Source organism: Mirounga leonina, unplaced genomic scaffold (assembly GCF_011800145.1).
Source record: "Mirounga leonina isolate KUSES-001 unplaced genomic scaffold, KU_Mleo_1.0 Mir_91, whole genome shotgun sequence".
Taxonomy (NCBI): Eukaryota; Metazoa; Chordata; class Mammalia; order Carnivora; family Phocidae; genus Mirounga; species Mirounga leonina.
In genome coordinates this window covers 39,549,313-39,574,716 of record NW_023270839.1, presented here as the reverse complement: position 1 = coordinate 39,574,716, position 25,404 = coordinate 39,549,313, and the positions used below count along the sequence as shown (strand labels likewise).

The 25,404-nt window shown below is 44.0% G+C and overlaps 2 protein-coding genes across 2 annotated transcripts in view; both read left to right on the top strand.

Annotated features, from left to right (window-relative positions):
- The first annotated feature begins 5,319 nt into the window (after positions 1-5,319).
- PDCD7 (programmed cell death 7) lies at positions 5,320-18,022 on the top strand. Its single transcript, XM_034994773.1, has 5 exons — positions 5,320-6,240; positions 8,158-8,296; positions 14,626-14,862; positions 15,133-15,220; positions 16,934-18,022. The coding sequence occupies exons 1-5, from the start codon at positions 5,368-5,370 to the stop codon at positions 17,055-17,057; spliced, it is 1,461 nt and encodes a 486-aa protein (XP_034850664.1). The 5' UTR covers positions 5,320-5,367; the 3' UTR covers positions 17,058-18,022.
- Positions 15,161-25,404, top strand: part of UBAP1L (ubiquitin associated protein 1 like) — a 25,092-nt gene continuing 14,848 nt past the window's right edge. The window contains exons 1-2 of the mRNA XM_034994774.1: positions 15,161-15,220; positions 21,038-21,061. The gene's annotated coding sequence lies outside the window, so the exon portion shown is untranslated. The remainder of the gene's footprint in view (positions 15,221-21,037; positions 21,062-25,404) is intronic.

The window sequence follows — 25,404 nt, the reverse complement described above, 5'->3', positions numbered from 1 at the left end:
TCCTTAGCGAAGTATTAACATGGAGGCAGGTGAGTTCCTAGAGGAATGTCACTCTGCCTGTTTTAAGGACTTGTCAGTGGGCTTAGGTAGTAAGGAAATTTAATTTTTCTTTTGCCTGTTTTCCCACGTCAGTATTGACAACTGAGTATCTAGAAATGATACGTTATCTTACATAATAAATTTAAGATAAAAATTGGAGCCTTTAGTTTTTAAAATGATATAAATGAATGTTATTAAAAATTTCTGAGAAATTGGGATGAGGGGTCATGCATTGATCGGTTCTATGGTATATGATGCAGTTTTGGAATGCTGGTGAGGTCTGGAGCCAACGGCCAAGAGAATTCTTGAGACATCTTTGATGCAGAAAGGTGATTTTATTAAAGCACGGTGATAGGACCCATGGGCAGAAAGAGTTGCTGCACTGGGGTTGTGGGGAATGGCTAATTAAATACTTGGGAGTTGGGGGAGGTGAGGAAAGAGAAGTGTCCAAAAGGACTTTGATATGCTAAAGAAGACTCTCAGTATACTGGAGGCCTGGCTATTGTAAAGCTAAGGTGGTTTTTCCCTCTAGCAAACATTAGCATTAAGATAGTTGGAAGTTTCCTCGATAGATGTTGGCAAGGATGCGGAGAAACTTGGTGGGAATGCAAGCTGGTGCAGCCACTCTGGAAAACAGTATGGAGGTTTCTCAAAAAGTTGAAAATAGAGCTACCCTACAACCCAGCAATTGCACTACTGGGTATTTACCCCAAAGATAAAAATGTAGTGATCCGAAGGGGCATGTGCACCCCAGTGTTTATAGCAGCAATGTCCATAACAGCCAAACTATGGAAAGAGTCTAGATAGATGTCCATCGACAGATGAATGGATAAAGATGATAAACACACACACACACACACACACACAATGGAATATTATGCAGCCATCAAAAATGAAATCTTGCCATTTGCAACGACATGGATGGAACTAGAGGGTATTATGCTAAGCAAAATAATTAAAAAAACAATTATCATATGATCTCACTGTTATGTGGAATTTGAGAAAAAGCCAGAGGATCATAGGGGAAGAGAGGAAAAAATGAAATAACAAAACCAGAGAGGGAGACAAACCATAAGAGACTCTTAGAAAACAAATTGAGGGTTGCTGGAGTGGAGGGGGGTGGAAGGGATGGGGTGGCTGGGTGATGGATATCGGGGAGGGTATGTGGTATAGTGAGCACTGTAAATTGTGTAAGGCTGATGAATCATAGACCTGTACCCCTAAAACAAATAATACATTATCTGTTAATAAAAAAATAAAAAGATAGTTGGCAGTTTCCTGGAGGAATATTATATACTCTGCCTGCCTCAAGTATTTGTCAGTGGGCTTCAGGTTATAAGGAAATTTAATTTTATTTACATTCCCTTCTACCTTTGTTTTCTACATCACTATGGAGGGGAGGGTGATGTTAGGGCTCCAGGAAATTGAGTCTATGGGTTTCCAAAAGTTAGGCTAATAATAAGAATGCTTTTTCCTTGTAACTCACTAAGACACTGGTAAACTGATAAGAGAACCATGTCTTGCAGGACTGTGGTCTCTATTAGTTAGCCATTTGTTTTTCCCTTCCATTAGTTTTAGGGCAGCCAGGAGTGCCTGAGGAATGTCACACAAATCCCACCTGGGAGTGGGGGGGTTGTGTTTGTGGGGTGTCAGTTGTGCTTTGTCCTCAGCTTGCCTTCTGATCCTCATCAGTATAGATATGGACTCTTACCCAAGGGGTCCTCTATTATTGCTTTGAGAAGTAAAGATTTAATGTGATGCTGCAGCAATTGGACATCCAAAGTGGGGAGGGTGGGGGAGAACCTCAACCTAAGTTTCACACCTTATACAAAAATTAACTCAAAATGGATCACAGAGTTAAATGTAAACCTACAAAACTTTTAGAAAAAGCACAGGAGAAAATTTTCAGGATGTAGAGCTAAGAGTTCTTGATCTGACTCCAAAAGCATGATCCATAAAAGGAAACACTGCTAAGTTGGACTTCATTAAAATTAAGAACATATGTTCTATTTAAAAGCAAAAACGGGTGCCTGGGTGGCTCAGTCGTTAAGCGTCTGCCTTCGGCTCAGGTCATGGTCCCAGGGTCCTGGGCTCGAGCCCCGCATCGGGCTCCCTGCTCTGCAGGAAGCCTGCTTCTCCCTCTCCCACTCCCCCTGCTTGTGTTCCCTCTCTCTGTCAAATAAAATCTTAAAAAAAAAAAAAAACAACAAACTAAACATGGTGAAGGATAATTGGAAGGCAGGGATGAGGACCCCCCCCCCCCCCCAAAAGGAAACCACCCTTAAAAAGGAGCCCTCCACCTTTTCCTATATGATAGGTGACAAAAACCTGATTGGATGACAGGCACAGGGAAGGTTAATCAGATTAAAACCGCCTGTCAACAAAGCCCACAAAATCCCCCTAGACTTAGAAACTCCAGTGGCAACCCTCTTAGGTCCCCTTCCTCCTTGGGAGTTTTGTGCTATTACTTTGCTATCTCTCAATAAACCTTGCTTTGCTGCCCACCACTGTCTGGTCTACCTCTTCATTCTTTGAAGCTGTGATGAAGGAACAGAAGGCAAGCTGAGGAAAAAGCCGAAGCTGGCACCCTACAACCCGCGCCCCCCCTCCTTGGGATATATGTGACATTCCTCAGGTACTCCTGGCTGCCCTAAAGGAAAAACAAATGGTTAACTGATAGAGATCACAGTCCTGCGGGACAGGAGTCTCCCTCAGTTTACAAATGTCCTAGTGATTTACAAGAAAGAAGCTTTCTTATCAATAGCCTAACTTCCAGAGACTCATAACTCCGTTTCCTGAAGCCCTAACATCACCCTCCCCTCCATAAAATCAAGGGAGGCTGAGGTAGAAGGAAATGTAAATAAAATTCAATTTCTTTTGAACCTGAAGCCCATTGACAAGGACATGTGATAGGAGGAATGTAACATTCCTCCAGGAAACATAATCAGGCCTCCAGTATCCTGAGTCTTTAGCATATGACAGTCCTTCTGGACACCCCCTTTGTCCTCACCTCCCCAACTCCTGAGTATATAATCAGCCACTCCTCAAGACCACAGGGCAGCAGCTCTTTCTGCCCACAGGTCCTGTCTCCATGCTTTAATAAACCACCATTTTGCACCAAAGATGCCTCAAGAATTCTTTCTTGGTCATCGGCTCCGTACTCCACCCCATTGAACCTCACCTATATTCCAAAACTGCATCAGCAGCGTGACCAAGAACCACAAGGCACCAACAGAGAAAAAATCCTGCAACAATATGACCCTGCAGTTGCATTCCTGGGCATTTATCCCAAAGAAATGGAGATTTATGTTCACATAAAAACCTGTATACAAATGTTTAGAGCACCTTTATTCATGATAACCCCAAAGTGTAAACAACCCAAATATCCTTCAATATGTGAATGGTTTTAAAATGTGGTTTCATTTTATTCACACCTTCTTTGCATACTTCTATTGCAATAAAAAGGAACACTATTGATGCAACCTGAATGAATCTTCAGAGAATTATGCTGAGTAAAAATAGAATCCCAAAAGGTTATGTACTGTATGTTTCCACTTATATAACATTTTTTTAAAATGTTTTATTTATTTATTCATGAGAGTCAGAGAGAGAGAGGCAGAGGCAGAGGGAGAAGCAGGCTCCCCGCCCAGCAGGGAGCCCGATGCGGGATTCGATCCCAGGACCCTGGGATGATGACCTGAGCCGAAGCCAGACACTCAACCATCTGAGCCACTCAGGTGCCCCCATTTTTTTTTTTTTTTAAGATTTTACTTTTTATCTGACACAGAGACAGAGATGGAGAGAGAGCATAAGCAGGGGAAGCGGCAGGCAGCCAGAGGGAGAGGGAGAAGTAGGCTTCCCACTGAGCAAGCAGCCCGATGCGATGCGGGGCTCGATCCCAGGACCCTGGGATCAAGACCTGAGCGGAAGGCAGCCGCTTAACCGACTGAGCCGCCCAGGCGCCCCTATATAACATTCTTGAAAGGACTAAGTTATATAAAGGAGTACAGGTTAGTTGTTGCCAGAGGTTAAGGAAGGGAAGTGGGTGTGGCTATAAAGGGATCCTGGAAGCAATGATAGGGAAATGCTGTTTCTTGACTATATCAATGTCAGTGTCTCAGTTGTAATACTGTACTACACTTTTGCAAGATATTTCCATTGGGAGAAACTGGGTGAAAAGTACACAAGATCTCCCTGTATTATTTCTTACAACTGCACATGAATCTACAATTATCTCAAAATAGTTTAATTTTAAATACCTGATCTTGTGGCATGGCCTTTCCTTCCTCTCCAGCTTAAAACCCTCCAGTGATTTCCCATTGTTTTTAAGATAGGAGATCCTGGAATGCTATGATCTGTCCTCCCAGGCTCCCTCCAGGCTTTCTGGGCTCCATCAGACATGGAGAACAAAGGCAAAAGGAAAGGTAGATCAAATTAATTTCCTTACAATTTGCAGCCCATTGACAAATACCTGAGACAGGAGAGTAGGACATTCCTCCAGGAACTCCCAATTATCTTAAAGTTAATGCTTTGCTAGAGGCAAAAAGCAACCTTAGCTTGACCATAGCCGGACCTCCAGGATCCTGTAAGTCTTCTTTAACATAGGAAAATCCTTTTGGAAATTTCCTTTTTTTCTACCCCCACCCAACTTAAAGTATATAACCAATCCCAGTGCAGCTCTTTCTGCCCATGGGTTCTGTCCCTGTGCTTTAATGAAACCACCTTTTATGCACCCAGAACCTCTCAAGAATTCTTTCTTGACTGTTAGCTTCAGGACCCCAGCAACACATCATTTCCATACTTGTACTCTTTCAGTTCCCAGACTAGACCTACTATCTACTAGAGTTTTTGCAAATGCTGTTCCTATCTGAACTGTGCTTCTCGCTCTTCTATTTATCTCCTACTTACCAGAAGGCTGAAATTCTTAGGACAGTCTCTCCTAATTTGACTAAGTCTTTATCTCCCATAAGCTATTCTTGCCCAGTGTTTTCCTCTTTGGTAGTACTTCCATTCGCCGCTGCACTTCTGCATTTGTTTGCACGATTACTTGATTAACGTGTTTCTTTACTAGAGAGGTAGTTTCACGAGGGAAACCGTATCTGTTAGTTACAACGTTTGCAATACATCTGGCTCCGCACCTAGAATGCTCAGTAAGAGCAGTATTTAGAAATTGAAGAACTGAATAAACGCCCACAAGCGCCGGGGGCTCTCGGACCCGCGCGTCGTATTGGCGTCGCGCGTGTACTACGTCACTTCCTCCCCGGAAGACACTCTTTCTAGGGGAACCACTCAAATTCTGTCACTGCTCAGACTCCCTCCGTCGTGGATATGGCTCTGCCGCCCTTCTTCGCCCCGGGTCGCCCAGGCCCGCCGCCTCCGCAGCCGCCGCCTCCCGCTCCCTTCGGCTGTCCGCCACCGCCGCTGCCCTCCCCGGCTTTCCCGCCGCCTCTTCCCCAGCGGCCCGGCCCCTTTCCGGGGGCCTCCGCCCCCTTCCTCCAGCCCCCGCTGGCTCTGCAGCCCCGGGCCTCCGGGGAAGCCTCTCGAGGCGGCGGCGGTAGCGGCGGTGGCGTCTTCTACCCGGTGCCGCCACCACCGCTGCCCCCGCCGCCGCCCCAGTGCCGGCCCTTCCCGGGGACCGACGGTGGGGAGCGGCCGCGACCGCCGCCGCCCGGCCCGGGGCCGCCCTGGAGCCCGCACTGGCCTGAGGCGCCGCCGCCGTCCGACGTACTCGGGGACGCGGCCCTGCAGCGCCTGCGCGACCGGCAGTGGCTAGAGGCGGTGTTCGGAACCCCGCGGCGGACCGGCTGCCCGGTGCCTCCGCGCGCGCCCGCCGGGCCCAGCCTGGGGGAAGTGCGCGCGCGGTTGCGCGGGGCTCTGCGCCTGGTGCGGCGGCTGCGCGACCTGGGCCAGGCCCTGCGCGAGGCCGAGGCCGATGGCGCGGCCTGGGTACTGCTGCATGCCCAGGCCGCGCCGCTGCGCGCCCAACTGGCCGAGAGACTACAGCTGCTAACCCAGGCCGCCTATGTGGGTGAGGCGCGGCGGAGGTTGGAGAGGGTCCGGCGCCGCCGCCTGCGGCTTCGCGAGAGGGCCCGGGAACGCGAAGCCGAGCGGGAGGCTGAGGCCGCGCGAGCAGCGGAGCGCGAGCAGGAGATTGACCTTTGGAGGGTCAAATGCGTGCAGGAGGTGGAGGAGAAGAAGCGGGTAAGAGCAGCAGCAGATGCGCAGGGGCTGGAGGTAGCGATGTTTGGGACCTGAATGGCCGTGAGGCTTTGCGCTGTCGTTTCCCATGTTTAAGCCTCCTTTTCCTCATTCGTAAAATAAAAAGGTAGCCAGGCTTTCCGACCTCGTCTTCATGTTGATTGCGTGTAAATGACGCATAGTACAGAACACAAATGCTCAAGGTGTACTGCGGGTCCTGTAAATACAAAGTATAGGATTACACAGTGACGTTGCAGGGATTCCAGACGCCCTGTTTCCTGCTACAATGTTTTGTCCACTTACTAACATTCAAGGCGAACAAAAATATGGGTCCTTGTTTCTTGTATTGGTTCGCTGATTTTAATACAAAATATAGAGCCCTTGGTGCCTTACCCTAATTGGCTGATGGGGCAGTAGTGATGACTTTCCCAGGATTACTTTGTTTAGGAATTTTAAACCACATATCCCCAGGTTTAACAGTGGTGTTTTTGAGCACTTGCTGCATACTAGACACTATGCTAAAGCCTTTGCATATGCCAGATCTTTAATCCCTGTAACAACGCTGAGAGGTAAACCATATTCTCGCCATTTTACAGATTAGGAAATTGAGGCGTAGAGAAGCTAACTTGCCAACAATCACAAACTGGTTTGTAGCAGTTTTACTCCTGATCTGAGCCCAGGTTGGCTGATTCCAAAGTCTTTTGATCTTACCTAGGGGCCAGGGTGAAAATGGAAATTGATCAGATAGTTGAAGGCATTCTCATTATTTCTGAGTTCCTCTAGGTGCTTGCCCCCCTCCCTTCACTCTCTACAACCAGCTAGGGTTTCCTCCCTCCTCTTCCTCCTTGTGTCTGTTACTGCCCTAGAATCTGATAACTCCCCGCTGAAATGCGATGGCAAGATTTGTCTTCACACTTCCAGGAATATCTGTGCTTTCAAGGAGAATACTTGGAGGCAGCACCATAATCTAAGGGAGTTAGCATCAGTTCCACAGACATTTAATAAGGACCCATTATGTGCCAGACCCAATGCTGGTGATAGGGATGAATAGGATATAGTGCTTGTCCTTGAGGGGCTTAGAGCCTCATGGGGACCATGTCTGTACAGCATGGTATGTGTTAGGGTTTCAACTGTAGGTGCTATCGAACCCAGAGAAGGAATATCCAGTCTGTTGGGGGATGGTGTAAGGGAACGCTTTGTGGATGATATTGTGACATCTGAACTGAGTCTTAAAGGAGATGTCAAAGCAAAGTGAAAGCAACAGGTGCAGAGAGGGTAATAGAAGCAGAAGAGGGAAACAGCATGGTGTGGTTGTAATGGTGGAATTATAGGCATTTATTTGATAGATGGGACGAGAGCTTTAGGCAAAAGGATCTTTCTTACCAACCACATGAGGAACCGGAGTCATTTTGTCTACATGTGAACCAACTTAAGAAGAGTAAGATAGGGTCTTCAGTGTTTGAAAGGCTGTCATGTCAAAAGATCCTAGGCACTTAAGAACACTGGAGTACAAGCCACACGTGTTGTGTGTCACTGACAGAACTGTAGAGTCCTGGCCCTTCCAACCCATTCCTTATCTTCCCTCCTAATCTGAATCTTTAGGTCCGGGAGTCTACATTTTTAATAAGAGAGCCCCAACTTAAAGTTGATGCAGATGTTCCTTGGACTACCTACACTTGAAGAAATTCCAAGGAAGAAACAAAGATCAGCACCCACATGGAAACTGCAGAGAAGATAATCCCTTGGCTGGACCAGTGTAGGAGAGGAATTTCGTCCAGCCTAGGAAATTGAGATGGAGATCCAGTAGAAACTCTTAACCCTGCAACTGTTGTTCTTCTGAAATCTGCCTTCTAGGCAGCAGTTCTCTGCTGTAAGGCTGTTCCTAATACTAGGGTCTTTCTCATGGACTCTCTTTTCCAGGAGCAGGAACTTAAAGCTGCTGCTGATGGTGTCTTATCTGAAGTGAGGAAAAAGCAAGCAGACACCAAAAGAATGGTGGACATTCTTCGGGCCTTGGAGAAATTGAGGAAGCTCAGGAAAGAGGCAGCAGCAAGGAAAGGTAACCGTGGCTTTGCATTTCTACTTGTATTTATTCCTCTGTTGCCCTGCTCCTTCCCTTTCTTTACCCTAGCTCCCCCAAAATTTTTGAAGGAAAAATGTTTGATAATTTTTTTTTCACCGAATAGAGTAATAAAGCTTGTCAGCAGTACCACAGAACTTTTGAAGCAGAAGCCTCAAACTTTGTTTACCCCTTTGTTGGCAAGGTTGAAAAGAGAGGCAGGTGTGGGAACCCACTATGCTGCCTTTCCTTTGATTCATCATTCCCACCCCAGGCATTCCTGGCCACGCTTCTCTGAGTGAGGTTCACAGGGCTGGCCACCTTTGCCCATGTACCAAGGCAAAAGCTATTCTACCTTTACTAGGTATTTCAGAAGGTGTTGAAAACTTGGCATGCCCCTTCAGATAGGTTTCCAACCTGAAACATTGATATTTATAAGAGGTGTGAATGGTTGGGACAGGACAGGGAGTGCCTTGCAGACTGCTTGGATGTCCTTAGCTTACATGCTTTTGGATCAGAAAACCTTAGTTGTCTCCTCTTGCCTCTAGAGGAAGCATTGGTTTTCTAGAAGATCCCTAGTTGTGCTTTCAACATTTGCCTTTTCTTTTTTTTTTTAAAGATTTTATTTATTTATTTGACAGAGAGAGAGAGAGAGCACAAGCAGGGGGAGCAGCAGGCCAAGGGAGAGGGTGAAGCAGGCCCAGTGCGGGGCTCGATCCCAGCACCCTGGGATCATGACCTGAGCCGAAGGCAGCCGCTTAACCAACTGAGCCACCCAGGCACCCCAACATTTGGCTGTCTTAATCTTTACTTTTGCCAGTCTATTCATGTGGAGGGCCCTCAGTTCCATCTTTTTCATTTTAAGTTCTCACTATCCTTCAAAACTAAATACAGATTAAACATTCTCCATCCTTCCCTGATCTGAGCTGAGGTGACTTCCTCCTCACTTGGACCTGGTTTGGACCACATGCTGCCTTATTTATTAGTAGGCTATAGGCCATTGATATTCACCAGGGATATTTGAGAACACACAAATTAGCAAGTACCATGATAGCAAATGACTTCCCCTTTGTGGTTTAAAATATAAATGAAACCTGTGAGTCAGACCCTTAATAAAGTTTCACTGGAATGTGACCTTTGTGTATTCAGCCAAGCTCATTCACTAGCTAAGTGATTAGCTTCTGCATGCCAGCCTTCAGAGTGGCTAATTCAAATTCAGGCCTCGGAAGCAGATGACCCCATAGCACATGAGTCAAAGGGGAGTTTGCATCTACGGTGTCTACCGTTATCTCTTCCTTAGGGAATGAAAACCTGAGGGCTATTATTTAATATTCTTCTACTTCATGGCCTCTGTGAGGTGAGTGGTCAGTAAACTTTTGCCAAGTAGATTTCCTAGCATAATTTCTCACTATTAGTCTTTCTCACTTTGGTCCAGAAGAAGGAGGAAATTTTGGAGGAATTGTGATATATAAAAATAAGCAGCTTCTGTGGAGTTAATGGACTTGAATGTAAAATGATTTGGTAACTAGCTGCTAGTTGGCATTATATACTTAAAACTTTTCCCTCCAAGTAAGGGCTGAGAGAATGAAGCTGGATATGTAAGCAAGGCCACATTGCAAAGTGTCTTAGGGGCCAGACTAGACTTCTCACCTATGCTTAAAGCTGAGGGGAACCATTGAAAGATTTTAAGCAGAAAGTGAAATGACAGCAGTGATAGTGCTGGTGGAGCAGAGAAAGGTTTGGAGCATCTAGGAGGGAGGGAGAAAAGGAGAGACTGAGAAGGGTGTTCAGTAGTCTGGGCATGGATAATATGGGAGTGTGAACTAACAGTCAGATGATGAGTTGGAGAAGAGTAAATGGATTTAAGAAATAGGAATAAAGGAGAGAGGGAGTGTATAAGTAAATAACTTGGGGAACTCAGCAATGGGAGGAGGAACAGATTTGGGTTTGGTGAGTTCAATTTGGGACATGGGTAAGTTTGAGGTGCCTGTGGTACATCCTGTTAAGAGGTCATCAGCATGTAGCCACAAGTAGGCATGACCTTAAGGAGGTTGTATAGTACAAGGTGAGGGCCAAAAAGACAGAATCCTAGGGAATGTCAAAATCCAGATGAATAAAGGGGTGGCCACAAGAGAGGTCAGAGAAGTAAAAGGAGAAGGTAGGTCCCCCTCCCTCCTTCTGAAAAGTGGCAAATGCTCAGAGAGATTGTGTTATCTTGGGCAGGTTACCCAAACGTCTCTTTGCCTTGGTTTCCTCATCTGTAAGAAGGGAATAATGATAGTACCTAAAGATTGAGGAACTTCCATGGCAATTAGTACCCAATAGATCATCAGTGAACTATGCTGGGTGCATTTTAGCAGAATGGTATGGGTAGACTCTAGGTAGACTAGACTAGATTAAAGAGAGAATAGGGGGGCGCCTGGGTGGCTCAGTTGGTTAAGCGACTGCCTTCGGCTCAGGTCATGATCCTGGAGTCCCTGGATCGAGTCCCGCATCGGGCTCCCTGCTCGGCAGGGAGCCTGCTTCTCCCTCTGACCCTCCCCCCTCTCATGTGCTCTCTGTCTCTCTCATTCTCTCTATCTCAAATAAATAAAATCTTTAAAAAAAAAAAAAGAGAGAGAATAGGAGGTAAGAAAAGCAAACAGTGAGTTCAACTTACTAACATTTGCCTGGGAAGAAAGGAGAGAGCAAGATCAGTATCTGACAGTGTAAAGGGCGGGGTGGTAATCTTAGGGTCGTGGGGAAAATTTGAACATGTTTAATTGCCGAGCAAAGGAGTGAGTAGAGGGAGAGGGTCAGAGAGAAGCAGGGGGGATAGTTGATGGCTCAAGGTCCTGCAGGAGGTAGGGAGACTCCTGATCCCAGTGGAGGGATTAACTTAAGTGTAGAAGGATCCACCTTTTTTTTTTTTTTTAAGATTTTATTTCTCCATTTATTTGATGGAGAGAGAGAGAGTACAAGCAGGGGGAGGAGAGGGAGAAGCAGGTTTCCCGCTGAGCAGGAGCCTGACATGGGGCTCGATCCCAGGACCCCAGGATCATGACCTGAGCCGAAGACAGACACTTAACTGACTGAGCCACCCAGGCGCCCCTAGAATGATCTATCTTCCACTGGAATGAAAATGAAGGAGACAAGGATGGGTAGTCATGCAAAAGAGTGAAATTGGGGGCTGAAAGTTAAGAGATTTCCTGCCTACTAGCCTATTTTCTCTGAGATAGGTTAGACGGTTTGCTTCAGAGACAGTAGAGAAGGAAGGCTTTAGGAGAGCAGTAAAGGTTTGAGATAACTGCTGTGAAGAATGAGTACGAGCCAACTAGAGACCCATGGGAGTATGGTTGTAGGGAGGTGCGGTGGGCACCCCTGATGTCATTGTGTACTGGTGCTAGATCATAATCAGATGACTTCTCCCAGGAGTGCTCTGCAACTGGCAGGTGAGCATAGGGCTGTTAGGGTTTTGCTTTAAGAGTGACCATAAGTTGTGGTGAGGATGAGTAGAAGGGGGGTGGATTTGGATACATTCACTTGGAGGTTTTAGTGAAGCCGACAGTCTCCAGGAAGGAGATAAGCTGAAATCAAGAGTCGATTAAGCATCTGCCTTCGGCTCAGGTCATAATCCCAGGGTCCTGGGATCGAGCCCCTCATTGGGCTCCCTGCTTGGTGCGGAGTCTCCTTCTCCCTCTCCCTCTGACCGCTCCCCCTCCACTCCTTCTGGGAGGGTAGAAGGTCCTAGTCAGAAAAAAATCATGCTTAAGACTTTAGAGGTAGCAGATTTTTTCTCACCATGCCAAGGTTCAAAGACCGGACAAGGTTGGGCGCCTGGGTGGCTCAGATGGTTAAGCGTCTGCCTTCGGCTCAGGTCATGATCCCAGGGTCCTGGGATTGAGTCCCGCATCAGGCTCTCTGCTCCTTGGGAGCCTGCTTCTCCCTCTGCCTCTCTCTCTCTCTCTCTCTGTCTCTCATGAATAAAAAATAAAATCTTTAAAAAAAAAAAAGACCAGACAAGGCCCTAAGGTGTGGGGGGCTGAAGGGAAAAGAAGGCATTGGTATGTAGGAGCTGCAGGAGCTAGAGAAGTGAGTGGGAGAGGCAGAGGGAACCTAAACCATGTCAGTACTTGGGGTCAAGAGAAAGACTGGGTGAGGATTGCCATTTCTGAGGGAATGTATCATGGAGATCAGAACTGATCAGTGAAAGGTTGATGGAGGCGTGGGTTCGTGGTGCAGGCCCAGCAGCGTGAGATGGGGGCAGGCCACCATTCCTCTTGGGGTCTTGGGGGGGCACTTTGGGGCTGATGGGGTGTCTGTATTTTGGCTGTACTGGCAGATTTTAGTACTATCTGGCCCTTTACAGAAAAAGTTTGCCAATTCCTGGTCTAGGTAAAAAAAACAATCATGAAATTATTACGAAACAGGGTAGTGACAGCTTGAGTTTCTCACTGCATAAGAATTTTGTGTGTATTTGGAAAATAGTTGGCAACTTAGTAGAAGATGGATTTGAGTTGTAGAGTTTCTATAGTTGGGACTGAGTGATTGGAAACCTGTTCAAGCAAAGCAGTCATGAGAAAATGACCTGGAGAAATGTTAGCCTTGGAGGTGAAGATAGGAGAGCGAATTCCACAACCACTTAGTGGCGATGGTTGAAGGAGAAAAGAATCAGACCTCCAAAGGCCTCGATCAGCTCTTTTAGGAAGCAGTTTAGTACCACATTTAGGCGATCCTGGAAGTACTCATAAACATTTCTTCTCTTGAGGATTTATCTTACAGAAATAATCTGTAGAAGGAAAAAAGTAACATGCCCAATAACAGTATATGATAATAGGACATTTGGAACAGCCTAAGTGTCGAGGAGTAGGGAGCTTGTTAAGTAAATTATGGTACATTGATTTGATGAAAGAGGAATAGAGCCATTCAATAATTATAAAGACTGGAGAAGAATATAGAGAATTGAAATGGAGATGTAGAAATTCCACATATTATGTTGAACTATGTGACGTTGCTAATGTATGGATGAAAAAAATGACTGCAGGCTCAACAGGGGGAAATAAAAATGGTTGATTATGTTCATGGTGTTCGAATTTTTTTCTTCCTTGTATCTGGTATTGTTAAGATGCTTCCATAATAAGTACATTTGCTTTTAAAATCTTTGAGAACTAACAGGATGGCCAACACCCACATCACTCCAGGATGAATCACCAGCAGCTTCAGCAGCTTTTCTATCGCAGGGCCGTGTGGTAGTGAGTGCACAGCTGCGCCCCATTCAAGTGTTCCTTAAATTTTAAAACATTTTCCTTATGAAAATTTTTTAAAGATTTTGTTTGTTTGTTTGTTTGTTTACTTGGGAGAGAGCACAAGCCAGGGGAGGAGAAGGAGGAAAGGGAGAAGCACACTCAGTGTGGAGACTGACTCAGGGCTTGATCTCCTGACCCTGAGATTATGACCTGAGCCGAAATCAAGAGTCAGTTAAGCATCTGCCTTCGGCTCAGGTCATGATCCCGGGGTCCTGGGATCGAGCCCCTCATTGGGCTCCCTGCTCCGTGCGGAGTCTGCTTCTCCCTCTCCCTCTCCCTCTCCCTCTCCCTCTGACCGCCCCCCCACTCCTTCTCTCTCTCAAATGAATAAATAAAAAATCTTTTTAAAAAACTCACTCATGCACAAAAATAGAACACCTAAATAAAATAGGCATAGTCAACTATGATGCCATTATCACGCATAACAAAATTAGTAATAATTGTCTGATATCACCTACTAACTAGTCTGTAATCAAATTTTCCCAATTGTGGCACTAGCTATGTTGCCTATCCTATTAGCTGACCTCACATTTAAATCAGGGTGACTAACCATCCCAGGTTTCCCAGGATGCTGTGCTTTCAATACTAAAACTGGGCAAAATGAAATATTTGGTCACTCTACACTAAGCAGCAGACTGTGAGGTCAGTGTGGTTGGTTATGTATTTCTTCCTTATTAACCAAGTGTGTTCTCCCAGAACTTCAGACTCTGTTAGCAGGAGAATTGTTTATTAGTTGAGCCTGGGAGCCTGTGCTATGGGAATATCAGAGTGAAGAAGTATAAGATATTTCTCTCTAGTGAGCTCACAGCCCAAAGGATCAAAGCCATTAGAAATAAACTCAGGTTAAGTGGTATGATCCAGAGAGAGGAGTTAGGGAAAGTCAGGGTGGGGTCAGATTAATTGGAGACTCAAGATCAAATTGAGCCTTGAAGATGGGTTAGAATTTGCAAATTCATAATGTAAGTAGGACTTTGAGACTCTTATTAGAACATAGATTTGGGGATAAAAAGTTTTATCTAAAATGCCATTTGGATCTCTTCCTAGGGGTCTGTCCTCCAGCCTCAGCAGATGAGACTTTTGAGCATCATCTTCAGCGACTAAGAAAACTCATTAAAAAACGCTCTGAATTATACGAAGCTGAAGAGAGAGCCCTCAGAGTCATGTTGGAAGGAGAACAAGAGGAAGAGAGGAAAAGAGAATTAGAAAAGAAACAGAGGAAAGAAAAAGAGAAATTTTTACTTCAGAAGCGTGAAATTGAGTCCAAGTTATTTGGGGATCCAGGTAAGTTCCTCTGTAACCAGGGGAGAAAAGGAAAATACTAGATTGGCAGCTCTTTTTCCTCATGGATGATCTCAACCTAAGCTAAGCAGCAAATGGCACCTTCAAGATTTGAAATTCTAAACTGTGTACTGTGTACTGTGAAATGGATAAAGATGAAATATTTGATCACATTGTCATATTGTCATAGTCCTAAGCTCAGTCAGCTTGCATTGAGAAATACACTCTAGATATGAAGTATGATGATGTGGTAACATGTCTTTTCTTTTTCAGATGAGTTCCCTCTCGCTCACCTCTTGCAACCCTTCCGACAGTATTACCTCCAAGCCGAGCACTCCCTGCCAGCACTCATCCAGATAAGGTCAGAGGGGCACTCTCTCCATGTTGCCTTCCCCTTGGGTAGCAAGAAGCACTTGAGGTGCTTGTGTTGTTGAGGTCTATTGCTATCTCTCTCTTTTTTTTTAATTTCTTACTGGTTTATGTAAAGTTTCTAGGTTCTAAGGATGCCACACATGGCCTTTAGTCCTCAGTCCTTGAGAAGTAGATGTCTCTGTTTTAACAGGTGAAGAAACTGAAACTCAGGTTGTGATTTGCCCAACAAGTATTGTCTCATGCTATAGCTGTTGTATTGACTTAAAGCATTGGCTTCCTTTTCCTAATTCTCTTCTGCTGCTAAACAGACCAAGGGAAGGAAACCCTCCCTGCCTACTTGCCTGTGGAGGCTGTTTAAGCCCCATACCAGCTTGTGAGTTCCTATAGGTCAAAGCCAGGAGAGCTAGGAACAAGGAATCTCATCTTAATCAGCCGTTACTAATGAGCTGGGCCGTTTTCAGCTGTCTGGGTCTCACTTTCCTCACCTACAAAATGCAAATGATGGACTAGAATGTGGCCTTCAGACTTCAGCAGTAGCGTTCTTCCCAAAGACAGTCTTCTGAAAAATCCATTTGTAAATAGTTGGAATGAGTGGGTTCCGTAGGCACTTCAAATCTGTTACTGACTGGAAGCACTTTGTTGTTTCCTAGATTCCCCAGAACATCTGCTTGGGGCCTAGCGGTCTTGAAAGCCTGGTTTGAAAATCACTGGACTAAGTGATCTCTCAGGTTCCTTCTATAGCTCTAATGATGCTTTTTAGCATACCAAGTTTGTGTTCTGGGAAAAGTATATTTCTGGCTAACATACAAGTTTTAGCTTTGTCTCTTTGTATATAAGTACAGTAGATTCTCATTATTCACAGTAGCTATGTTCTGTAAAGCTGCATGTACTGAATTAGAGAATACTGGGCTGCTACCCCTCAAAGAAATACAGGGTTAGGTTCCTGTGAGCCTGAAGCCACAACGTTTTCATCAACCGATCAATATATAACATCGTTTTACGTGGATTTCTTTTTAAAAACACCTTATTTAATATATATTGTCGATTTATTAGCTTTGAACTCCTAGCTAAGAGCACTGTCACTCCTGCTTCAACATAGCTTCTCTAGCAAGCATGTGTTCTCCGTAAGACACACGCCAGCCTTCTCATGCTAGCTAGCACTGCAGCATACCTGGGGGCCGTCTCATAAAGCAGAGGCACCAGTAAAAGCACAAATATGTGGAAAATGTGGTGCTAAATAGACTGTAGAAAGGACACTTCTTTACAGTGTGAGGCTGAAAACAAGAAGACAGTGTCACCTTATTCAACCTCAGGTGGGAATGGGCCTGTCAGGGACTCAGATTTTTCATTGTTCCGTGCATGTTGGCAAGTGACCACGAAAGCACCACGAGTAATGATTGTGGGGTTACAGACGAATTTTCGTGAATAGGCAACTTTGCAAACGTGGAACCTGCAAATAATGAGGATCAACTGTATATTATTTGGTTATCCATAAGATTGTAAGTTCTTTGCAGTTTTTTGCCCTTCCTATGTACATTTAAGAAATACAGTCTTTTTGCATAATGCCTAGAAGTCAAGTTCTTTAGTGGACTAGTACGTCAGTCATTTGAAAGCTAAGTCCTGAAATAGAATATTTAGTTGCTGAACATCTTGCTTGGAATAAAACAGAAATAAACAGTTGTTCTACAATGTTCTTATTAAGGCATGATTGGGATCAGTACCTGGTGCCATCTGATCATCCCAAAGGCAACTCCGTTCCCCAAGGATGGGTCCTTCCCCCGCTCCCCAGCAACGACATCTGGGCAACGGCCATTAAGCTGCATTAGTAAAGATGCTCCAGGAGTGTGGTCCAGCAAAGGCTCTTTCCAGCTCTAAATACTAGTGATGCCACCATCTTCTTGTGCTGTAGACTAAACCACAACCTCTAAACTCCGTGTGGCATTGCCCTACCCAGAAGTTACGTTTTCCTTGCGTGCTCTGTCCTGGCCAGAGATGCCTCTTGAATCAGGAGATTAATATGGTTCTTCAGGAAAGGACCTAGGTGAACTGGGGTTATTATCACAGGCAGTAGCCTTGGTTCACCAAATTTGCCTCTGTTTTGAAGGGGCTTGGTACAGGGTGACATGCTAATTTACTCTTAACTGCCTTGTGTGGTGATGGGTAAGTACACTCCAGACACTCAACGCAAGTGTGCACTGGGTAGACTTAGCAGCCCTTCCCCCAGTACTGAGTGTGAAGGCAGGCTTGATGCAAAACCTCCTTACCCTCCCTACCCAGAGAACTCTCTGACTTCTAGGAGGAAAGGTCAGAAATGCCTTATCTTTGGTTCTGTGACTCCCACTTTTGGTGCAACTTGAGAGGCTCCAGGCAAGGCTGCCAGAAAAGCTCAGTGGCCTAGTCTGGTAGTCCTGCGGAGAACATTGGATTGTGGTTTAATGGATAATGGCTGCATTTTCCCATGTGAGAAGGATCCTAACAAAAACACCTGTTTTTTAAGTTCCTGGAGGTCTTAGATGTTCAGAATCCCCAATGATAGACATTTATTTCCCTATGGGAGTGGGACCGTAACCTCACTCAGTCATGTTGTAGGGGCCGGTATAGCTGTGGAATTTTCTTAGAAACTCAAGCTTCCAAAAACACCTATGTAGTTAAAGCTGGGAGGAAAGCAGATAAAAATAAAATCAAATTTATTTTTTTATATTCATTAATAAATGCTGTTGTGCCTGGAAGTGATTGATCATATAACATGTCGGGTTTGTTTTGTTTTGCTCTTTGTCATCTGTTGTGTTATTTATATTTCCAAAAAGCTGAATAAATACCATTTTTATTTTTTAGCTTGAGCCTTTGCCCCCAAATTTGTTCCTTACCAAATCACTGCACACACTTTCACACTGATGAAACACATTTTCACTCCAAAATGCAAATTTGTGAAATAGACATTTGCTATAGGGAGGTGAACCTCAGGCACCAAACTTTGTGGAATCTAACTCTAGGTAAGCAGGAAAGGACACCAACTTTGGAAATGATTTCATGTGGTCGGAAGCTCTGGGGTGTAGCATGCTAACACCTTTGTTCTTTTTCTGTTGAATCTGCACTGTTAAATTTATATATTCTGCATTTCAGAGTTAACGGATAGGATATGGGGGCCAGCACTCCAAAGTGTATGCCTAAGCTCATAAACCTTAAAATCTAATGTGATTAGCCTCACATAACCCCATAAGCCTGTGTGTCCTTTTGTTATAAATCTCCACCATTTGCTCTGATGAGCTGCAGAAAGAGTAGAAATAAAAGATGAATTGTATGATGTGTTCAGTATCCAGGCAGCCTTGTCACTAAGACATCTGCATTGATTGGGAGCAAGAGTGTGAAGCAGAGATTGAGGAAAACTCAGAACCCAAGGGGCATTTAACCCCAGGTGGAAAAAAAAATTCCCTCTTTCCTTGTTCAGCTTCGGCAAAGTTTTAATAAAGTAAACATTATTTTTGTCGTTTGTTTGGTTTTGTTTTATAAGTTTTTCCTGGTTTATTGCCTTGCGTGGTGGTAGGGGCAGCAGCTGCTGGTTCTTAATGGGTTTGGAAGGAAAGACATAGTGTCTTTAATGAATTGTACTTCTGAGAATACGGACAGTGTCATCATAATCTTTAACCACAGCCTTTTTAAATTTATCATGGAAAATTTCCAACATTGAATAGTAAAGAGAATAGTATAATTTTTTCCATATACCCATCATCTGGCTTCAAATAACTGTCAACTCATAGCCAATCTTGTTTTATCTGTATCCCCACCACTCTGGATTATTTTGAAGCAAATCCCAGACATTATATTCATAAGTATTTAGTATGTGTAGCTCTAAAAGATATTTTTATTATTTTTTTTAAATTAAAAAAAAATTTTTTTTTAAAGATTTTATTTATTTATTTGAGAGCGAGAGAGAGCGCATGAGAGGGGGGAGGGTCAGAGGGAGAAGCAGACTCCCTGCCGAGCAGGGAGCCCGATGCGGGACTCGATCCCGGGACTCCAGGATCATGACCTGAGCCGAAGGCAGTCGCTCAACCAACTGAGCCACCCAGGCGCCCTAAAAGATATTTTTAAAACTTAACCATAGTGCCATTATTGCAAGGGAAGAAATGAATGACTCCTTAATATCATCAAATACCCAGTCAGTATTCAGATCTCCGTATCTCATAAATGTGTTCTACATTTTGTTCAAATTAGCTTCTAGATGCAATCCATACATTGTTACTGGTTGATGATGTCTCAAGTTTCTGATAATCTGTAGGTCTTTCTTCTTCCTCTGTACTCTTGTACTGTCTCTCCCTTACAATTTATTACTTGAAGAAATTGGGTCACTTTTTCCTGAAGAGGTTCCAGTCTGGATTTTACTAATTGCATTCTTGTGACAGTATGTTCCTCTTTCTCCATATTTCCTATGATTTAGTGGTTAGAGCTGTACTGTCCAGTAGGGTAGACATATATGGCTATTGGGCACGAGGAAAGAGGGAATGGTTTTTTTCCACCTGGGGTTAAATGCCATACATGTCTACATTGAAATTGAGAATTTGAATTGAAATTGAGTTTGAATTGAGATGTACAGTTACATACATGGATCACATATTTCTACTGGACAGCACTGATCAAGAGTGTACACATTTCTTGACCACGTATAGATTGGAATTTTTTTAAAGATTTTATTTATTTGTCAGAGAGCACACAAGCAGGGGGGAGCAGCAGGCAGAGGGAGAGGCAGGTACCCCGCTGAGCAAGGAGCCTGATGCAGGGTTCCATCCCAGGACCGTAGGATCATGACCTGAGCGGAAGGCAGACCCTTAACAGACTGAGCCACCCATTTGCCCCAGCTGGAATACTTCTAAAAAGAGAAACCTCCCCTCATCAATCATTTGGTTACCCTAGGGTATAATTTGTACAGGAAAGGCAAATAAGTATTTCCTTTTTTTTTTTACTAGTTTTCAAAGTAATGAACTGGACCCCTTGCATCCTCCAAAGGTGACCAGTGAATTTTAAGTATCATGAACTCAGATCTAAACATACTTGTCTTCCAACCCATTGTTAGTATTTTCTTCATCAATTGCCTCACCTTTGGTCAGTGGAAGCCCCTTTAACTCAGTTCCTGAATTCCCACTCAATTCCAGTATTCTGTTCTAAGTTTGTCTTTCACATTTCCTATCCCAAACCTGGAAGCAGTCATTTCTCCAATGACCCCTGGTTCCTGTTCAGTGGAAAAGGTATTTATACACCACATTCTGCGTGATAGGGGTGGCCATCGTTCTTGCTGGTTCTTGTTAGTTGGCTTTTATGCTTTTCAGTCAGAACTAGGAACTACGGTCCTTTTGAGCCGGCAGACCTTTCCTAAATCATGTTTTTTTTATACCTATATTTTTATATTGAACATAAATTAATGAAAATAGAGAAACTCATTCAAAGATTAACAAGAAATGTGTTGATTCATCATGTCCTGTATATAAGAATATTGTTTGTCTTATTTCCCAGTAGAGGAGACCCTGGATTTGTGAGATACTCTGTAACACAAAGCATTTGTTTTTAAGAAGTATAAGAAACGCTAGAAAATGAAATAAAGAGATTAGTTTATATGTTAAATACTAAGAGTGTTCAGCCCAAGTGGCTGAGTTTATGATGCCAAAGGATTTGCTACAAGCCAGTCAAGGTAATCGCTCTAAACCCATTCATGTTCCTGTGTCCATGTGACTTGTGCAAGAGTGTATCAAGAAGCTTAGCTGGGATTATATCATCGGTTGTAGCAATTTACTTCTACATGTTTTGTCCACAGGGAAGCTATCCTGGGAGTCACAAGGTAAGTACAAAGTATGTTTTGTTCCATTCAAATAATACAGAATATATAGAAGGAATGTGGGTGCTATGAAGTATGAGCAGTGATATATTTTAGGGACTAGAGATTACATGAGGCATTTCCAACCAAATTTTTTTTTCTTTTAATGCTTACAACCAATAAACTATTCCTGTATAATTAACTGTTAACTTTTTTTAAAGTTTCTTATTTGAGTAATCACTACACCGACATGGGGCTCCAACTCATGCCCCCGAGATCAACAAGAGTCGCATGCTTTTCTGATTGAGCCAGCCAGGCACCCCTAACTGTTAACTTTTGGATACGCGCATGCAGTAATTCCTGACTTAGCACATCGGGCTATTTATGAAGAATTTGTTTCCAGTGTAGGTTCCATTTGCTTGTTGGAATCAACTGAGTTTCTCATAGTCTCTGAAGCAAGGATCAGTCTCTGAGGCAGTTGGTGCTAGAGTGCATAACTGTGCAGAGCAGTAGATACCTCTCAACTTCTTTAACTCCATGCTTGCCAGAATATGGATACCAGGACTTGAACTGTGTTCTTGAGAAGTTGTTTTTACCATTTGCCAGGAACTATATTAAATGCTGGAGACATAAAAAGGAGCAGAAAGACAGGATTTCTGCTCTCCTGGAGTTAGAATCTAGAGTAGAGAAGCTTAATTATACAGATAGTTACAATTGTGATACCTACTACAAAGAAAAAGTGGTTAGTCATGATTTATATTTTCCATTGTTCAAATATTTATTAAATGCCTGTTAAGGCTCAGATGAATTTGCTAAGTATGAGGGCTAGAATGGTGAACAAAATACCAAATACTCCCTCATACAGGTTTTGAGGAGGATAGATTAATATCCAGTTAATTGATCCAACAGTCATAAAAAATGTGCTGAGTGCTTTGAAGGAAAGGTATGGTTCTATAAGATTAGGCCCCCCCCCCTTTTTTTTTGAGTTCTGTAATGCATTTAGGTGAAATGGAAAATATCTATATATCATATAGTAGAGGTAAGAATTGTTATTCAGTTTACATATGTCTATGCTAGGTCACAAAGTCAAATGAATTTCATACTATGGGTCACAATAAAAAAATCTTAAAAGCCACTGTACTGGGTAGATCTACCCAAGTTTGGGGGTTGGATCAGGAAAAGCTTTTTTGAGGAAATGATATTTCAGCTGAGCTGTGAAAAATGAACAGCTATAAACTAGTACAGAAGAGACAAAGAAGAAGGTAGCAAAAATTTGGAATAGCATATGCAAAGGGCCTGTGTTGGTCCAAGAGACCAAGGCAATTGAAGACTAGCATGGCTAGAGTAAGACAGGAGGGGAGGTAGTAGGGGCCAGACACTGCAAGGCTTTGGAAGCCTTTGTCAGGAGTTTGGTTTTTATTCTGAGAGCAGCTGGGAACCATTGGAGGCTTTTAAGCAGGAAACTGGCTTAGTTTGCTGTTTTGAAAGGATCACTTTTGTCCCAGTATATGAAACAGAATTATAACATTAGGACGTAAGAGGATACGTGGACACCAGTTGTCCAAGTGAGAGATAATGGGGGCTTGGACTCCCATGTTAGCAGTGGAGGTAGCATGAAATGCCTAGATTCCAGAGATTTAAGAGAGAAAACGTGGCAGGGATTTGAGATGGGCAGTGGTGCAGGGGAAGAAAGTGTCGGGCAGGAGTCCTCTGTATACCTTAGACCTCCCTTGAGACAAAGGAATCCTGGAGGAGGAGGAACAGTTTGGGGGAGGGGAACACCAGGAATTCACTTTGGATATGTAGCGTCTGAGGCACCCTTGAGGACAATCTTGGAAGAGATGCCTTGTAGGCAGTTGTGTTTAGGAGTTTGATCTCAGAGAAGAACTGGAGAATTTAATATGTGAATCATCGGCACATAGATTACTGACACTATGGACAAAGATGAAGTCATTTAGAGAGTACAATGGAGATCTTTAAAAAATAGTACTAATGTCAGTGCCTGGGCTCCATGTAGACCAGTTACCACCACCCCCACTTGCCCTGCCTCTCACCCCTAGGCTCTGATTCAGCCAAATGAGCACAGACCCATGGAGAGGTCCTGGATTATGCAGCCTGCTGAAGCATGCACAGACTGGCTTTGCCAGTATCCCTACTCCCCTACCCTCAGCCCACGCCTTCAGATTCTTCGGGGCTTTCTCCACCGTCTACTGAATGGAGTCAGTATTCAGGGCCCTCCCCAGCTCTACCCCAATCTCAGTCTTACTGCAGGCTGCTTCCCAGCACAAACTATCTACTTGAGTCACACAGCTGGTCTCCCCCGCACTCTGCCCTGCCTCTGCTCCCTATCTCAAGCAGGAGTTACGCTCTCCACTCTACCTTTTTCCTGCTCAAAGGCCGTTCCCCTACCCTGAAGGTCCCATCCTTGCTGAAGCTTCCCCAATCCCCATAAGGCCTAAAATACTTTCTTTCCTTTGAAGAATATCATCACTTCATAATTTGTACTTCTCATTTTCTGTTTAGCAGAGATGACTGTCATTTTAGAGTATGTCCTAACTAGATTATGTCTTACACTGTAGCCCTTGCTATTCTTAAGAGAGGTGTTTCCAGAATCCTCAAACTCTTAAATTACTCCAGAAACAAGTGTAGAGCTGAGTAAAGAGTATCTATTAGGATGCAGATGCTGGGTCAGAGGTGAGGGAGGAAGAGGGTGGCCCTGTACCTGCTCAGTGGACAGGCAATTCACACGTGGGTCTCAACAAAACTATGGTCCTCCCCCATAGCTCAGAATTCTAATGATAGCTGAGAATGTGAATGATCAATCTGAGAATGCCAAAACTTGCTAACTTTCCTATGTCCCCTACAACTCCCTATGCTTCAGAGGTCCCCTGTTGGAACAGGCTGATGGGGCAGACAACTTACTGATCACACTGGGACTTGGCTGATCCTGTAGCGTAGAGAGCCACTCCCAGTGTGCTGGCAAACTCCTGGCATGGGATGGAGAAGCCTTTTGAGTCTTACATACAGTAAAACACAGACAAGAGTGGGCAGACAGCAGAGATGAGGGAATTAAAGGATTTGCCCATCTGGCTTCATTTGACCTCTCTGCACTCAGATTACTTACTCTGCCTCTTCACATGATGTTCCCCTGTAGGCATGGGGATGACCCCAGTGACCCCTCGCAACAGGGCTTTGCAACATCCTGGTAGGGATGACATTGTATTAAGCCAGAGATACTCCCTGGTGCAGCTCCCTGATAAGCCCTGGATGCAAAATGCCAGAATGTGGTCAGAATCTTTCTTTAATCTGGTTTAGAATACATTAGCAAATAAAATCCCTGGTTGTTGTGAATATTATTAAACTAGCATACATACTTGCTCTTAGCCAAAAGGCCCAGAAGCTATGTATGAATTAATTTTTAATTCTTAGATTTCAGCTAATTGACTAATGCTAATTGACTTTCTCACCATCAGTGCAGGAGAGTTCCAGATGTCCACATCCTCATCAACCCTTGATATTGTCAGGCTTTTTTTTTTTTTTAATTTTAACAATTTGTGCGTGTGTGTGTGTTTGTATCTCATTGTTTTGTTTTGCATTTTCCTGGCGGCTAATGGGGTTAAACAACTTTGAGGTTTATTTGGATATCCTCTTTCATGAAGTGCCTGTTAACATCTCTTGCCTATTTTTGTAGTAGGTCTTTTTCTTATTGCTTTGTAGTTCTTTGTATATATCCGGTATGAATCCTTGGTCAGATACATGTGCTGCAAATATCTTCTCCCCCTTCTGGTTTATGTCTTTTGTTGTTTGTTTATTTTTGTTTTGTTCCATTGTTGTTTTACTCGCTTAATGGTATCTTCTGATAAATGGAAGTTCTTTAATGTAACCCAACTTGTCGAGTCCTAGGTGTTTGATTGATAATATGAAATGGTACCTTATTTAAAATTTTTTTCTCTAATGACATTTTTTAATTTTTAAAAAAAATTTTTTTCTAAAGATTTTATTTATTTATTTGACAGAGATACAGTGAGAAGGAACACAAGCTAGGGGAGTGGGAGAGGCAGAAGCAGGCTTCCCGTGGAGCAGGGAGCCCGATGCGGGGCTCGATCCCAGGACCCTGGGATCATGACCCCAGCCGAAGGCAGACGCTTAACGACTGAGTCACCCAGGCGCCCCTCTAATGACATTTTTTTAAAAAGATTTTATTTATTTATTTGACAGAGAGACACAGGGAAAGAGGGAACACAGCTGGGGGAGTGGGAGAGGGAGAGGCAGGCTCCCCGCTGAGCAGGGAGCCTGACACGGGGCTTGATCTCAGGACCCCAGGATCATGACCTGACCTGAGCCGAAGGCAGATGCTTAACAATTGA

Excerpts from the sequence above, each read along its gene's own strand:
- PDCD7 (XM_034994773.1), top strand. The coding sequence starts at position 5,368 with ATGGCTCTGCCGCCCTTCTTCGCCCCGGGTCGCCCAGGCCCGCCGCCT. Across the intron at positions 14,863-15,132 it reads CAAGTTATTTGGGGATCCAG|ATGAGTTCCCTCTCGCTCAC; the intron begins GTAAGTTCCTCT and ends TTTCTTTTTCAG. Across the intron at positions 15,221-16,933 it reads CCAGCACTCATCCAGATAAG|GCATGATTGGGATCAGTACC; the intron begins GTCAGAGGGGCA and ends GTTCTTATTAAG.